Source organism: Mandrillus leucophaeus, unplaced genomic scaffold, assembly GCF_000951045.1.
Source record: "Mandrillus leucophaeus isolate KB7577 unplaced genomic scaffold, Mleu.le_1.0 Scaffold38, whole genome shotgun sequence".
Lineage (NCBI taxonomy): Eukaryota > Metazoa > Chordata > Mammalia > Primates > Cercopithecidae > Mandrillus > Mandrillus leucophaeus.
The window spans coordinates 201,049-218,009 of NW_012104031.1; the positions used below are offsets into that span (position 1 = coordinate 201,049).

The following is a 16,961-nucleotide window of genomic DNA, read 5'->3' on the forward strand; positions in this document are numbered from 1 at the left end:
TGGTTGGGCAACCAGGTTAATGATGGTGTCATTTACTGAGAGAGAAAACACTGGGGGAGGACCAGACTTATTTTACAGATAAGGAAGCCAAAGCCAGAGAGGTGATGTAACAAAAAAAAAGGCCCATGCTCTAAAGGAACTGAAGGTCTAATGGCAGGCATGTAAAGCACAGTGAAGGGCAGGTGAAGGTCACAGATGGCTCATTTCCCTGAAGCTACTGCTATCCTAGGACTGCACACAGCTCCAGACCTAGGTGAGGGTGGGGCGGGTTGTTGGAACTGCTGAACCACATGGGTCTTCCCCCACCAACCACCTTTTTCCTCCTCTCAGATAGGCCTGGGCTTCATGCAGTTTGGCTTTGTGGCCATCTACCTCTCCGAATCCTTCATCCGGGGCTTCATGACGGCCGCCGGCCTACAGATCCTGATTTCAGTGCTCAAGTACATCTTCGGACTGACCATTCCCTCCTACGCAGGCCCAGGGTCCATCGTCTTTGTGAGTCTGGGGGTGCACCCCTGCCAACGGGGCAAGGCTCCAGCAGACACACGAGGAGGCTGTACTGTTTTAAGATGTTGTGAGCTCCTCATTGCAAGGGCTGGCTTAGCTGTTGTTCAGAGAGGATTCTGAGGGGGTTTCTGTCTTGGGAGGGTCAAAGTCATGACCTTGAGGTTCTTGGTAGTTAATCCCTGCAGAAAAGAGCTGTATCTTCTCCACCAGTTCCCCATTCTACTGCCTCAACCCCTCCCTGCCTGGAAAGTCCTTCTTTATGTCTAATCTCCATCCCTCCTTCTTTAGCTCAAAGTCTTCTAAAGAAAAAGAAAGCATTCCTTTTCTAGCACGAGTTACCCATATGCCTTTTGGGAGAGGGCGGTGGATGAAGGGACAGTGTTCCTGATCTGGGTTTTAATTCTGTCTTGGTGTGCCTCCATTAGCTTTGATGGCATCCCTTCCCTGGGTCAGACACCTAAAGGTGGGGTAGTATAGGAAGAAGGGGTGGGAGCCTGTGAGCATGATGCTCTTTCCCCCAGACCTTCATTGACATTTGCAAAAACCTCCCCCACACCAACATCGCCTCGCTCATCTTCGCCCTCATCAGCGGTGTCTTCCTGGTGCTGGTGAAGGAGCTCAATGCTCGCTACATGCACAAGATCCGCTTCCCCATCCCTACAGAGATGATTGTGGTAAGGACCGTGTCCAGAGCTGCGGTGTTGGGGGGCCAGGCTGTGAGACAAGGAAGCCGCTACCCTTCCTCACTCCATCCCCCCACTGGCAGCCAGTGGGACAGAAAGTCAGATGTGAATCCATCCCATCCGCCATATGTGGCGTTTCCTCTCTTTCTACTGCTCTAATAATTCCCCCTAATGAGGCAGGGGAGTGGGATTCAGGGTCCCCAGAGAAAAGGGAGACTTGAGAGAGACCCCTGCCCTGGCCCCAACTTAGGGCTAATCCCCACTCTCCACTCTGGGGTTTGCAGGTGGTGGTGGCAACAGCTATCTCCGGGGGCTGTAAGATGCCCAAAAAGTATCACATGCAGATCGTGGGAGAAATCCAACGCGGGTGAGTCCAGGTGGCCAGAGGCCTGGCCCACCCGCACCACATGCCCCACTCAGGCCTGAGCTCAGAGAGGGAGACAAGATGAACTCTGTGAAAGTGCTGTCGAAACTGTATGACACTGGCCATGTCTGAATTCTTACTATTACTGTTTCCTGAGAAGGGCCACACAACCAGCCAATGTAGGCTATTTTATGAAAAATGAGTCTTAACTGCCACACTCCCCTTATAAATCTCATTCAACTGATGCTGTTAAACAAAGCCTCTCTGATTAGCCCCTTGCTGGCTCTTTGCCTTGCTCTAATGCATTAGTTCTTTGTCCATGCAGAAAGGGAGCTATTAGGTTCAACCAGATTCATGAAGCATCCACTCGGTGCCAGGCACCATGCTGGGCCCTGGGAAGAGAAGGGCGATGCTTGTCCTGCAGGGTTGGAGCAGGCACGGGAGGGAAGGCCACACAGCACCAAAGGTCTAGGGGTCTGTGGACTCATGAGCGTGCAGGGTTCAGAATCTGGGAGTTAACAAACGAGGCCCTACCACGTACTGGCCCAGGGACTTTGGGCAAGTTGGTTCTCTAAGCTCCGTTTCCTCCTTTGTAAAACAGGAGTGATGGTCCCTACCCTATGGGGTGGTGCTGAGGATTCAGACTGCATGGGATAACTTAGGCAAAGATTCCGGCACACCATGGGGGCCTGGCTGGTCCTTGTGGGCTGGTGAAGGACTTGGCTGCCCTCCCTACTCACACCCTTGGGCTCTGCCTCCTTCCGGGCTCCTCGGCAGGTTCCCCACCCCGGTGTCACCTGTGGTCTCGCAGTGGAAGGACATGATAGGCACAGCCTTCTCCCTAGCCATCGTGGGCTATGTCATCAACCTGGCTATGGGCCGGACCCTGGCCAACAAGCACGGCTACGACGTGGATTCGAACCAGGTAGCTCCGGCCACTCCTGGCAGGACTGGGCAGGATGGGTCAACTCAGGCCTGGCATGAGGTATCTTGGGTGGGGTGCTCATTGGACTGAGGTGAGGCATGCTGCCTTGAGTGTGGGGGATAGGGGGTCCTCTGACCCCAAGAGGCTGACGTCCTCTTGACTGGGAATGTGTGACTTTATAGCCACAGGGTCACTCTCAGGTCCTAGGCCCACAATCCAGCTTGCATGCCTGACTGCACTTGGTCCCTGTGCCCCCCAGACCCACACTGGCTTCTAATCCTGTCCCCTCCTGACAGGAGATGATCGCCCTGGGCTGCAGCAACTTCTTTGGCTCCTTCTTTAAAATTCATGTCATTTGCTGTGCACTTTCCGTCACTCTGGCTGTGGATGGAGCTGGAGGAAAATCCCAGGTGAGCCTTGTTCTAGGGGAGTGGTGGGGAGGTGGTAACAGAACGGTTGCCCCAGAGAAGCCTGGGCACTGCAAGCTAGGCCAGCTCTTCTCCAACCCCCTTCTTCCCTTCTTAGTCTCCACTCCACCAAAGCCATGGATTGTAAATAAATCAAGAGCAAAGAATTCACACCTATCCTCTATCCCCAACTCTTTCTCGGAATAGGTGGCAAGCCTGTGTGTGTCTCTGGTGGTGATGATCACCATGCTGGTCCTGGGGACCTATCTGTATCCTCTCCCCAAGGTAAGAGCCCAACCATCGAGCAGAGGACAGCGAGAGACTCCAATAAGAACAATCCCTGAGAGTTGTGTGGCACTTTACAGACTACAAAGTGCCACCGTTGTCATACATAGTCTCAACCACAACCTGTGAGGTAGACAGTGCAGGTTTTATCCTCCCCATTTTGTAGGTGAAGGAAACTGAGTCTGAAAGTCTAAGTAACCTTGTCCATAGTGAGGCAGCTCACAGTGCAGGGCTGGTCCCACACTCCAGCCTTCTGGCCTCAGAGTCTAATCCCTAGGCAGCATTTGCACCTACCCATGAGTACCGGGCTCTCATATAGCCCAGCTAGGAGGGCTCTAGGCATGTGTCATTTAGGGATGAGGGGAGAGAGATAGGGCAAGGATGGAGCCAGGAAGGACCTCATGGCTCTAACGCCAGCACTTTCCACACCTAAGGGCGAATGCAGCCATTTGGGGGATCAGCCAGGGGAGGTGTTCCAGAACTCCATCTCTGTCCTGCCAGGCTTCGGGGTCGGGTATGCGCAGGAGGGCAAAAAGAAGGGGAAACCCTGGGGGCCTGGAGCAATGTTCTGCTTCTCTAGTCTGTGCTAGGAGCCCTGATCGCTGTCAATCTCAAGAACTCCCTCAAGCAACTCACTGACCCCTACTACCTGTGGAGGAAGAGCAAGTTGGACTGTGTAAGTATCGGGCAGCCTCTGGGTACCGGCCATGCCCCTGCCCTCTCCTCCAACCCCACAGCCCTGTCAGTTAGCCCTGTCCTAACAATGAACTCTCTAGTCTGCTGCTTCCTAATTAGCATAGCTGAGTGGTTAAAAGTCCAAGTTTCGAAGTGAAACATCCTATGTTCAAACCCTCACTCAGCCATCTGCTGGCTCCGTGGCCAATAGTAAGCCCCCTAACCTTTCTGAGTCTTGGCGTCTTAATTGGGGAAATGGTTATTTTGTACTCTCTGCCTCCCAGGGTTTTCTATGAAGAAGAAGCAAGGTAATACAAGTAAACATGTTGTCTACATCATATTTTATACTCAACAAAGCTTATCTATGACTACTTTATGACATATAGCTCCAAAAAAGCAAAAGGAAATAGTTTAAAAAAAAAAACAAACAAACCTAGAACATAAAGCCAGAGGACCAAAACCTTCAGGAAGTTACTAGACTTCCCTGGGGTTCTATTTCCTCATCTGTAAATGGGGGTGAGACTTATGCAGTCACGGTTGCGTCAAACGCTGGTTCCGAGGATTAAATGAGATCACAGTGGGAAAACACCACACGGGCACAAACATTCTGCAAACATGACTTATTGTTATGATTAGTCAGACACTCCACCGCATCTTCCTCTGGGCATAGTCACGAAGACCAGTGTACATTGACGACACTGCATTCTCTCCATTTTAAGCCCTATCATAACCTATGGGAGAGGATTTACTAACCTTTCTTAACGATGATGAAACCAAGGCTCAGAATGGTTAAGTAAATCATCAGAGGTAGGAAGTGGTAGAGTCTGGATTAAAACTCCAAGTCTTGGACTCCAGACCTCCAGGCTGTGCTGTCTCATAGGGAAGGGAGGCTCACCCATCGAAGGCAGGGAAGAAAATCCTTAAAGCCAGAGAAGTGAGTGGCTCATCTGTGGTCACCCAGGGAGAGAGAGTGATGAGGACAGGGAGAAAAATTATACCTCAGTTCCCAGCCCAAGGATCTGCTTTGACCATAGCCCTACAAGCTCCTGCTATGGCAGTATTTCCTTAGGTTCACATGGCGGCTTGTGTTTCCATTTGATCTTCACAGCAATTCTCTACAGGAATCTGGGCAGATTTATTTCCTTTAGAGGAATTTGTGGGTCTTAAAATCTACAGGGGGCAACTATCAAAACTTCACCCAATGTTGCCCCCCACCCACACACAATGAGGCCCCCAGTCGATCAGAAAGCACTGCTGAGCTCCTGCCAGGGCCCACGCAGCTTGCTATTAGACAGAGAGAGGGAGCTCACATTTATTGGTCACCCACTGAGCATCCATCACTAGGCCAGGACCGTCACTTTCCTTAACATTTGAATCCTTTCATAAGGTAGGCGTTATTATTCTCCTTTTGTTTCACATAGCCATTAAAGAACAAAACTTTGGGCAGGGTGCAGTGACTTACACCTGTGATCTAGCACTTTAGGAGGCTGAGGCAGGAGAATTGCTTGAGGTAAGGAGTTCAAGGTCAGCTTGGGCAGCATAGCGAGAGCCATCTCTAGAAAAATAAAAAGTTAGCTGGGTGTGGTGGTACGTGGCTATAGTCCTAACTACTCAGGAAGGTAAGGCCGGAGCACAACTTGGGTTCACGAGTTTGAGGCTGCAGTGAGCTGATCTTGCCACTGCACTATAGCCTGAGCAACAGAGAAAGACCCTCTGACTCCAAAAACAAACAAACACACACGTTTTGAACCCAAGCAGATCTGACCCCAGCTGCATGCTCTTATAGATGCTGCCTCCCTGTGTGCTGGGGCTTCTGTTAAAAACACAGACAAGATTCGGCAACCACAGTCAATCTAAGGGAAACAGGAAAGTGTAACTGAAGCACAAATAACATAAAATAATGCAAAAACGCAATTTTAAAAAAAAGAGAAGAAAGGCTCTGAGGTTTTACTAGCAGAGAATGGCCTTGGCTAATCCAGGAAGACTTCCTGAAAGAGGTCGTGTTTTCCCCAGGTCTGCTTTTGACATCTCTCTTTTTACAGTGCATCTGGGTAGTGAGCTTCCTCTCCTCCTTCTTCCTCAGCCTGCCCTATGGTGTGGCAGTGGGTGTCGCCTTCTCCGTCCTGGTTGTGGTCTTCCAGACTCAGTTGTAAGTAATAGCTTCCGCCCTCCCAGCTCCATAGTCGGGTCCCTGGGCCAGCCCTCGGAAGGCTACCATGCCACAGCCTGGCTTAGTCCACTGTACCTTCCACCTCTGGGCCTGGCACGGGAGTTGCTGCCAGGCCCAAGGAGAGCCCAACCCAGCCAGGACTGTGGGCACAGGCTGGGCTGTTTGACTTCCCATATCCTGAAAAACCCAGAGGAAGCCAGCATAGTCTTGCTGGGGACGGCTGGGGAGAAGGTGGTGGCAGAGAAAGGAGGGCAAGAGCAGGTGGTGAGATTCAACATCCTTCCAAAGACACTGCCAGAACCTCAAACCAAATGGGACCCCACCCCAGGAGAGTGCCAGGGTAGAAGACAGAAGCTGTGTTCTACACACTGGGAGTATCACAGAGAAAGGGTCCTGGCCAAGGCAGGGAGGATGCTGAATGTTGGGGGAATCTATCTTCTCTTCTTGACAACTCAGAACAAGGAAGTGATGACTTCAGGGCAACTGAACCTTGTCACCTTGTGTGCTCCCACCACTTCACTTCCCTGCCCTCTGGTCTGGAAGCTATGTCAAGGGCCTGCCTGTCATCCTCCTAGTTATAGGAGGCCACAGGCCACCAGACATGTGTCTCCAGTGCAGAAAGACAGACACAGCAAGTCTGGGGGTGAGGACAGGACCCCATCCTACCTTGGCTCTGCCCCGGCTCCAGCAGGAGCACCCTTCCGGGCCCATGGGCCATGAACATTCTCTTATGTTTTTCTCTTCCTTCTTCATCCAGTCGAAATGGCTATGCGCTGGCCCAGGTCATGGACACAGACATTTATGTGAATCCCAAGACCTACAGTAGGGTAGGTGATTCAAGCTTATGACCTCCTTCTTTTACTCTGCACCACCCCAAGAAGAGGTTGTTTTTTAAAGCCAATAAAGACATTTCTGCAACTTGAGCTCAGTCTCCCTGTCACAGGCCCAGGATATCCAGGGGATTAAAATCATCACTTACTGCTCCCCTCTCTACTTTGCCAACTCAGAGATCTTCAGGCAAAAGGTCATTGCCAAGGTAAGGCTCAGTGCCTGGGGAACAGAGGCCCTGGACAGAGAGTGGCCAGAAGATGGAAGCAAAAGGGTGGTGGGAGCTGAAAACAGGTCACTCCCATAGAGGATGGAGGTCAAGATTGCTATTGGCTCTCTCCCTACAGACAGGCATGGACCCCCAGAAAGTATTACTAGCCAAGCAAAAATACCTCAAGAAGCAGAAGCGGAGAATGAGGCCCACACAACAGAGGAGGTCTCTATTCATGAAAACCAAGGTGAACAGAGGCCAGAAGCAGCCCCCGTGCCCTGCTCCCCTGCCCATTCTGATATTGCCTCCTGTTATTCATGGTACCCCGGGGACCCCACTTCCCACCCTGACAGGCAAAGACAGAAAGTCTCTGGGAACACTGGTGGCCGCTGGGCATTTTTCTTCTTCTTTTTTTTCCCTTTTATTTTTTAGAGACGGAGTTTTGCTCTTGTCACACAGGCTTGAGTGCAATGGTGTGATCTTGGCTCACTGCAGCCTCCACCTCTGGGTTTCAAGCAATTCTCCTGCCTTAGCCTCCCAAGTGGCTGGGATTACAGGTGCCACCATGCCCGGCTAATTTTTGTATTTTTGGTAGAGACGGGGTTTCACCATGTTGGCCAGGCTGGTGTCAAACTCCTGACCTCAGGTGATTCACCCACCTCAGTCTCCCAAAGTGCTGGGATTACAGGCCTGAGCCACTGCACCCAGCCTGGGCATTTTTCTTCTTGGATGAGGTGCTACCATCTCCCAGGGAAGCCACTGAACCCCCACGGCCCTTCTCCATTTTCTGGCTCAGATAGGATATGGCCCATGGACTTTTGAACAACCCAGAGGGGGAGCAGCAGTGAATTTCCTGGGGAACCTAGGCAGCCCAGGGCTAGCAAGGCCTGGGGAGTGGGGGGCATGGGAGTAATCCTTGTAATCCCAGCACTTTGGGAGGCCGAGGTGGGTGAATCACTTGAGGTCAGGAGTTTGAGACCAACCTGCCCAACATGGCAAAACCCTGTCTCTACTAAAAATACACAAAAATTAGCCAGGCGTGGTGGTGGGCACTGTAATCCCAGTTATTCGGGAGGCTGAGGCACGAGAATCACTTGAACCCCGGAGGCAGAGGTTGCAGTGAGCTGAGATAGTGCCACTGCACTCCAGCCTGGGCAACAGAGGGAGACTCTGTCTTAAGAAATAAAGGAGCTCAGTGTCCCCGGAGGGGCTTTCCCCCGGACAGGGTGGGCTGAGGCTTCAGTGCCTCTCTTGGCTGGGTCCTCTCACTTTGTCTGGGTTGTAGGAGACTAAGTTTGCAGGCCCTGCCCAAAAAGGGGCTTTGGGAGAGGCCTCTCTGGTGGAGCTTTCAGGGTCTGTGTTCACCATCACCGAGGAGAGTTATTCCCCTCCACCTACACCCTCCATGCCCCTGCTTCAGCCACAGCAAGGTCTGGCTCAGTCTGGTGGTCCCTGACTCTGCCCACCATCTCCACCCCTCCAGACCGTCTCCCTGCAGGAGCTGCAGCAGGACTTTGAAAACGCGTCCCCTACTGACCCCAACAACAACCAGACGCAGGCTAACGGCACCAGTGTGTCCTACATCACCTTCAGCCCCGACAGCTCCTCAGCTGCCCAGAGTGAGCCACCAGCCTCTGCTGAGGCCCCCGGCGAGCCCAGTGACACTCTGGCCAGTGTCCCGCCCTTCGTCACCTTCCACACCCTCATCCTGGACATGAGTGGAGTCAGCTTTGTGGACTTGATGGGCATCAAGACCCTGGCCAAGGTGAGCTCTCGGGGGCAGCAAGCACTACCTGCTCCGCCCACTCTGCTCTGCTCTCCACATTCCCTTTCCTGGGAGCCCTCATTTCAGGAAGCTGAGGGAGGAAGCTCACCACGGAGGCTAAAGGCTCCTAGGAATCCCTCCTTTCCCCAGACGCTACCAGGATGGGACATTCTCCACAAAGCAGGCCCAGACGGCCCGTGACAATGACTGGCTAGAGAGGTCTACCAGAGCTTCAGGCCCCCATGCTCCCAACGCCCCCAGCAGTGACCATCCCAAGTCCCTCTCAGCCACCAAGAACCCACCCAGGGTCTCTGAATAGGGTTCAGTTTGGCGCCTGGTTCATGATCTGCTGCCCTTGTCCCTCATTCACTGGCCAGCCTAGGAGAGAGGAAGAAATAACACCAGCGCCCCACACCATCAGGCCAAACAGACAGCCCACGGGACACCTTGAATGAATGTATCTATCTGATAACTTTCCAGCAGCCACCACCAATGGCAGGAGTCAGCAAACCTCAGAGCTGGCTCAGATAGAGGCAAGCCAGGCGAACAATGGGCACAAAGAGTGTTCGGACTGATGTCACCATCAACCAGGCTCAGGGCAGGCCCCATACCCAGCCTTGGGCCTCAGCTGGCTTCCTTAGCCGGGATCTGGAGTCCAGGCCAGCCTTGGCTGAAGCTCTTGATTCCCTGAGCCTCCGTCCTCCCCTCCAGCTTCTGTCTGAAGCCACAAAGGAATCTGGGAATCTAAGCTACTGAAAGAAAAGATCAGCTGGGCGTGGTGGCTCACGCCTGTAATCCCAGCACTTTGGGAGGTCAAGGCAGGTGGATCACAAGGTCAGGAGTTCGAGAGCAGCCTGGCCAACATGGTGAAACCCCATCTCTACTAAAAATACAAAAATTATCCAGGTGTGGTGGCAGGTGCCTGTAGTCCCAGCTACTCCGGAGGCTGAGGCAGAAAATTGCTTGAAGCCAGGAGGTGGAGGTTGCAGTGAGCCGAGATCGCGCCACTGCACTCCAGCCTGGGTGACAGAGAGAAACTCCATCTCAAAAGAAAAAAAAAGAAAAGATCTAGCCCCACAAGAAGGGGCCATGGTGACTTTAAGTGCCTGCCACATTGGCAAAACTCCATTTCCGCCCCCCTTCCCAGAGGAGCCGTCAGCCAGCACTCCAGGGAGAAGCGGTGTGCTTTGCTGCTATTTTCGTCTTTGGCTGCTGGGCTCTCGGGGTTGCTTATTTGTTTGGCTTCCCCTCTGAAGTACGTTTCGTGAATCACTTTTGAGACCCACTCAGAACATTCCTTTCCTTTTGCCTCCCTACCCCAACACTTCTAGCTGAGCTCCACCTATGGGAAGATTGGCGTGAAGGTCTTCTTGGTGAACATCCACGGTAAGACAAAGAGAACATTTAGGGACTGAAAGGCTGGCAAGGAGTGTGGGGTAGGAACAGTTGGTGGGGTCTGAATAGTGAGGAGCTTGGAAATGAGAGCACCCAGATATCCTCCCCAAGCTGCTGCCTGCTCATAAGAGCTTCAGGTACAAGTCCAAAGAGACTGATCAGATTGTATAAACATCCTAGGGACCTTAGTGACAGAGTGAGGGTAAGGGGGTCATGGAGTTACAAAAGGACAGCTAGGATTCTAATCTACCCCACAACTAATTTGCCATGTATCCTTGGCTGAGTCACTTTATCTATCAAGGGATCTATCTCTACCTATGTAAAACAAGAGGGCTGACTAGATGGATTTGAGGATCCTCTCCCAATCAGAAACTCTGTGAATCTATATAGGCATAGAGCACACAATACCCTGATTCCCCAGGGAACGTATAAATATGCAGTTTTGTAGGCACACAGCCTCCAAAGGGTGCATATACACAGCCTCAAGGATGTGGCCACAGAGCAACAGACATTTACATTATTAGCATGTATGCAAAGTGCAGACATGTGGGAGCAAGTGCACACAGACACACAGGAGAATGTGAAGGGGCACATACATACACCCCCAGCTCCCTGCGCTGGGTCAGACCCCCTCCAGCAGGGCTGCAGGTCCCAAGCTCCACATGGCCATGCTCAGGGAGAGAATCTGCAGTGGCAATGACCTGCTATGATATGCTCTGGAGTAAGAAGCAGTGGATTCTCCCCAACCTCACTGGACACCCCCTCAAGAAACCATCTCTAGGATTAAGAGTAATGGTTCTGCCACACATTGGAAGTTGCTGGAAAGGTCTGGGAAAACAAGAGGAAGGATGGGTCCTTGGGGGATAGAACTGGCAGTGGCCTCCTCAAGGATGGCTTAGGCTTTTCCACTCGAATCACCACAAAGTACTGACTCCCTAAATCAAACTGCTTCCCTCTGGCCTGGGTTGAACGTTCAGCATCCTCAAGTTCATGTCGCCCTCTGCTGTCCAGAGCTGATATTGCACTGCCAATGCCATGGCCCTCAGATACAGCAAGAGCTCAGACCTCAGGCCTCTCCCATCCCTGCTCTGGTCTCACCATCTTCCCCACCCCCAGCTCCAATCCACAATGGCTGTTATCTTTCTGAAGGTGATCTTTTCTCCTTCTAGCCCAGGTGTACAATGACATTAGCCATGGAGGCGTCTTTGAGGATGGGAGTCTAGAATGCAAGCACGTCTTTCCCAGCATACACGATGCAGTCCTCTTTGCCCAGGCAAATGCCAGAGATGTGACTCCAGGACACAATTTCCAAGGGGTAAGGTCCTTGCATCTGGGGAATCCTAGGCTCCAAGGCACTGAAATAGCAGGACCAAGACGTATTAGAAAGAACACAAGAGAAGGTTTAAGTTCCAATATCAAGTCTGCCATTTCAGTTTTCTGAATCTCAGTTTCCTCATCTGTAGAAGGAGCACCATCAACTAACATTACCTACCTCTCTGCATTTTTCTTTTGTTTTGTTTTAGGGTTAAATGATAATTACATCTTTTGTGTCACTTGAAAGTGCTTTGCGTATTGTAAAAATTCTTTATCAATATAAATTTTCTGGTTGCACAAACACCCAAAGCGTAGAAGAGCAGGCCCACTCTGCTGGCATCGTTTCCTGCCTCCTCCACATCTCTTTCTAATGGGGGCTTTGGGGAAGGAAGGGGAGGGGAGTAAGCCTACCCATTTTAACTTACCAGAGCTTAGAGATTTCAGGCTGATGAGGGATGAAGAGATTGGGTCTGAGTTTTATCTCAGCTTTTCGACATTTAATTTACTAGATCAGTAAGTGACATACAAATGGGATACAAATAACAGCATCTAAAACTCCAGAAGGCTGAGGAGTCAGAAAAAGCCCACGCCCTTGGGGTCCCTGCCTAGGTATCCCCAGTCATCTCTCAGCCTTCAGGGTCCCCTCCCAGCTCAGCTCCTGCCCTTGGCCTCCCAAGACTCTGTTTGTGCCCTAGCCCTGGATAAAAACCTCCCCCGCCCTCTGTGGGTCATAAGAAAGGCTTTTCTGGCCCTAGAGCAACGATTTGCTCTTTGCCTTAAGAGACTGATGAAGGTGAAACCATCTGTTCTAAGTGCTGAAAGACTGCCCAGGAACACACCGGGCGCTGGCTCCTGCCCTCCATGCCTAGAGGGAAACTGGGGGAACAACGGGCTTTCCTGCTTTGTGAACTTGTCCGCAGAGCAAAGAGGGAGATTCGGGAGGAAACTGCAGTATTTGCTAGTGCCCTAATCATGTTCAGTTACTCTCGTTGATATGTATACTTTATTAGTTATAGACATAAATAATTTATATTTTATATAACATTACTTACATATTATAGACTACATTCACAGACACAAATCACACACATAAACACACACCTTTTCAACAGCGTGGTGACGGACAAAGCAAGCAAAGTGAGGCTGGTTATCAGACTTTAACAGATTAGAAAACAGATTCCCAAGAGGACAGGAATTCCCCAAGGTCAGGCAGCTAGCCGGTAGCTTTTCTAAGCTGGGTAAAACCTTCCCTGCCTCTAACGGCCCACAAGGGAGAGAAGACCGTGATACACACCTGTCTGGTATAAAGGGGAAGACCACAGCTGTGATGTTTTTGTGAGGCAGGTGAGGGAAGGGGCAAAGGGATGGGTCATGTGTCAGGAAGCAGCGTCCAACCAGAGCCAGCCACCTGTCCCTTTTCCTGCCACCATGCACCAACTTTGCTGTTCAGTCACTGAAGCTCATTCTGCACCTACTTCCTCCCTTCCAGGCTCCAGGGGACCCTGAACTTTCCTTGTATGACTCAGAGGAGGACATCCCCAGCTACTGGGACTTAGAGCAGGTGAGCTGAGGGACGGGGCTGTGAGGGTGGGAGCAGGGTGAGGAGGGGAAGGATGGGGTCGCTGTCAAATACAAGGTGTTCACTCGGCTGTCTCACCTCCAGCCCAGAGCAGTCACATTCAAGGCCACAAAGATTTGTGGTCATCTTTGTTTCTTTTCTTTTCTTTTTTTTTTTTTTTTTTTTTGAGACACTGGAGTGCAGTGGCATGATCTCGATTCACTGCAACCTCTGCCTCCCGGGTTCTAGCAGTTCTCCTGCCTCAGCTTCCTGAGTAGCTGGGACTTCAGGCCTGTGCCCAGCTAATTTTCGTATTTTTAGTAGAGACAGGGTTTCACCATGTTGGCCGGGCTGGTCTCGAACTTCCGATCTCAAGCGATCTGCCTGTCTTGGTCTCCTAAGTGCCTGGATTACAGGCATAAGCCACTATGCCTGGCCTTTGCTTTCATTCTTCTCAATCCCTGAAAGGCATCGTGGGGAGAGGGTGAGTCACTGGACCAAGTCCTAGAGAACTAGTATCTATTCTTACTCTCCAACACATCGTTCATGTGACCTTGGGCAAGCCACGTACACCCTGGGCCCTAGTTTTTATCATCTGTGAAGTTAGGGAAACATAGGTAATACCTGTCCCATCCACCACACCAGATTGGCAGGGCAGTCACTTGTTCTTTCACTAATTCAGCAGGTATTTATGGTGTACCTACTGTTTGCCTGATGCAGTTCAGGATGGACAAACAGCAGTGAGCAAAACAAAGGCCTCTGCCTTTTAGAAACGTATGTTCTAGTAGAATAAATGAATTCTGGGTCTAAAAATAAATTATTATTGCATGTGGACAGGCCTTAAGAACTAAAAGACATGTGGCTGGGTGCAATGGTTTACACCTGTAATCCCAGCACCTTGGGAGGCTGAGGCGGGCGGATCACCTGAGGTCAGGAGTTTGAGACCAGCCTGGCCAACACGGCAAAACCCCGTCTCTTCTAAAAATACAAAAATTAGCCAGGTGTGATGGTGCATGCCTGTAGTCCCAGCTACTCAGGAGTCTGAGGCATGAGAATCACTTGAACCTGGGAGGCAGAGGTTGCAGTGAGCTGAGATCGTGCCACTGCGCTCCAGCCTGGGTGACAGAGCGAGACTGTCTCAAAGACAAACAAACAAAACAAAACCTAAAAGGTATGTGGATATGAGGGATCACCATCCCCACAGGGCCCCTGGATTAACACCACCCCACCAACACCCTGAATTAAAAGAAACCAGATAACTAGGTTTGGAGAAATCTGGCTTTGGGTCTATGAGAAATAGTGTCTCTCTTTGTGCTTCTTCCCATTCTTTTTGACATTGAGCTCCGTGGTGCTCTGAATCCATCTCTCACAGTGCTGATGGCAGGTGGGACAGATTAGAAAATAGAGCTTGAGCCACAGAGATTTGGCAGACTGATTTCTGTGCCCTCTTGGAATCTCCAGCACATTCCGAAAAGGCTGGATAGGACCAAAATAGCTTATCAAAGTGAGAAAGGACTTTAGAGCTTGTCTACTGCCAACCCTTGTTTTACCCAATGAGGAAAGTGAAGCTAAAAGGGGGCGAGGGACACGTGGAAGGTCACACAGCACACGGGAGGCAATTCACATGTAGATTTCTGCACCTGCTCCTGCCACGCTGGACTGGTTCACCTCCTAGGATGACCCTGCCTCTCCCCTGTTCACACACACACTCTCTCGCGCACACACACACACGCGCACACGGGCACACAGGCACACATGGTGCCTTGTTCTGGCAAGGGGTTCCTAGGGTCACCTCTTGGTTGCAGCCACTGTGACCCCAACTGGTCTAACCTCTCTCTTCCCCTCCCACTTCCTTCCTGTGGTTCCTGCAGGAGATGTTCGGGAGCATGTTTCACACAGAGACCCTGACTGCCCTGTGAGGGCCCGACCAGTCTTCATGCTGCCTACAGAGCACCTGGCACTTGGAACTTCCACAAAAGATGAGCCTGGGTCACAGGGAGTGTCGGGCAGAGGAAAGTGCATCCCCCAGAGCTTGGCTTCCTGTCTCCTTTTTCCCGTCTCCTCCCCTCTTTCCTTCCCCGCATCTCCAGAGAGAGCTTCTCAGCAGCCGGGGGGTGCTACCCTTCCAGGAGTGAGAGTCTGGTGAGCCCAGTCTTCACCCGTCAGGCCTTGGCCGCAATGGACAAGCCTCCTGCTCGCTCCACCCCACCCACCTCTGCCCTGTCCTTGGCAGCTGAAGGACACCTTGACTTCCAGCTTTTACGAGTGAGCCAAAAACAGAAGGACAAGTACAACTGTGCTGGCCTGCTGTACAAGCTTCAAAAAGTGTCCCAGAGCCCACATGGCTCAGTGTCAGATGGTGTCAGGCTGTCACGGGACATAGGGATAAACTTGGTTAGGACTCTGGCTTGCCTTCCCCAGCTGCCTCAACTTTGTCTCTGGCAGCTCTGCACCCGAGGACCATGTGCTCTCCACACCCAGGAGTCTAGGCCTTGGTAACTATATGCCCCCTCCATCATCGCCTAGGCTGCCCAAACCACCACTGCTGTCAGCAAGCACATCAGACTCTAGCCTGGACAGTGACCAGGGCCATCGAGACCACCAGAGCTACCTCCCCAGGGGCAGCCCACTAAGGTTCTGCCTCAGTCCCCTGAAACATTGGTGCCCCTGCCCTCAGAGGCTGCTCCCTCCCCCTGGAGGCTGGCTAGAAACCCCAAAGAGGGGGATGGGTAGCTGGCAGAATCCTCTGGCTTCCTAGTAATAGATACCAGTTATTCTGCACAAAAGCTTTTGGGAATCCTTCTTTGCACCCAGAGACTCAGAGGAAAAGAGGGTGCTAGTACCAACACAGGGAAAACTGATGGGACCTGGGCCCGGACAGTCCCCCTTGACCTCAGGGCCGGTCAGGGAAATGCCTCCCTTTGGTAAATCTGTGTTATCCTTCTTTATTTGGCAAACAGCCAATCATGTTAACTCTTCCTTATCAGCTTGTGGCCCAGAGACACGATGGGGTCCTTCTGCAGGCAAAGGAGGAAGTCCTCTAGGGACCCGCTGCATCCCCTAACTGCATGCAGATATGGAAAGGGGCTGATCCAGATTGGGTCTTCCTCCACAGGAAGATTCCTTAACACCCTTAGGACCTGAGGCCATCTTCTCCTATGAAGATGAAAATAGGGGTTAAGTTCTCCATATGTACAAGGAGGTATTGAGAGGAACCCCACTGTTGACTTGAAAATAAATAGGTTCCATGTGTAAGTGTTTTGTAAAATTTCAATGGAAATGCACAGAAAATCTTCTGGCCTCTCATCACTGCTTTTCTCAAGCTTCTTCAACTTAACAACCCCTTCCCTAACAGGTTGGGCTGGCCCAACCTAGGAAAACATCCCAATTTCTAACTTCAGCCAGACCTGCATTGTGTGTCTGTGTGTTGAGTGAGCTGATCAGCTAACAAGTCTTCTTAGAGTTAAAGGAGGGGGTGCTGGCCAAGAGCCAACACATTCTTGGCCCAGGAGCACTGCTTTTCTGTGAATTCATTATGCCATCTGGCTGCCAATGGAACTCAAAACTTGGAAGGCGAAAGACAATGTTATCTGGGATTCACCGTGCCCAGCACCCGAAGTGCCAAATTCCAGGAGGACAAGAGCCTTAGCCAATGACAACTCACTCTCCCCTACTCCACCTCCTTCCAAGTCTAGCTCAGGCCCAGGAGGTGGGAGAAGGTCACAGAGCCTCAGGACATTCCAAGTCAGAGTCCCCTTTGAACCGAGTATCTAGATCCCCTGAGGACTAGAGGAAGTGATCCTTAACCCCCAAGTAATCATCAACCCCCAGACCAGCCTCAGAACTGAAGGGGATTGTTGATCCAGTGGCCTGG

The 16,961-nt window shown here is 51.5% G+C and overlaps 1 protein-coding gene across 1 annotated transcript in view; it reads left to right on the top strand.

The window, feature by feature from the left end:
* SLC26A9 (solute carrier family 26 (anion exchanger), member 9) overlaps window positions 1-16,011 on the top strand; it is a 29,064-nt gene extending 13,053 nt beyond the window's left edge. Inside the window, exons 6-21 of the mRNA XM_011990392.1 lie at window positions 331-495; window positions 1,029-1,181; window positions 1,475-1,557; window positions 2,332-2,479; window positions 2,776-2,889; window positions 3,094-3,171; window positions 3,752-3,847; window positions 5,889-5,995; window positions 6,774-6,843; window positions 6,960-7,052; window positions 7,192-7,302; window positions 8,539-8,820; window positions 10,152-10,206; window positions 11,385-11,530; window positions 13,019-13,090; window positions 14,959-16,011. Of these exons, the coding sequence (XP_011845782.1) occupies window positions 331-495; window positions 1,029-1,181; window positions 1,475-1,557; window positions 2,332-2,479; window positions 2,776-2,889; window positions 3,094-3,171; window positions 3,752-3,847; window positions 5,889-5,995; window positions 6,774-6,843; window positions 6,960-7,052; window positions 7,192-7,302; window positions 8,539-8,820; window positions 10,152-10,206; window positions 11,385-11,530; window positions 13,019-13,090; window positions 14,959-15,006 (1,821 nt within the window). The 3' untranslated portion in view covers window positions 15,007-16,011. The remainder of the gene's footprint in view (window positions 1-330; window positions 496-1,028; window positions 1,182-1,474; window positions 1,558-2,331; window positions 2,480-2,775; window positions 2,890-3,093; window positions 3,172-3,751; window positions 3,848-5,888; window positions 5,996-6,773; window positions 6,844-6,959; window positions 7,053-7,191; window positions 7,303-8,538; window positions 8,821-10,151; window positions 10,207-11,384; window positions 11,531-13,018; window positions 13,091-14,958) is intronic.
* Window positions 16,012-16,961: the final 950 nt, after the last annotated feature.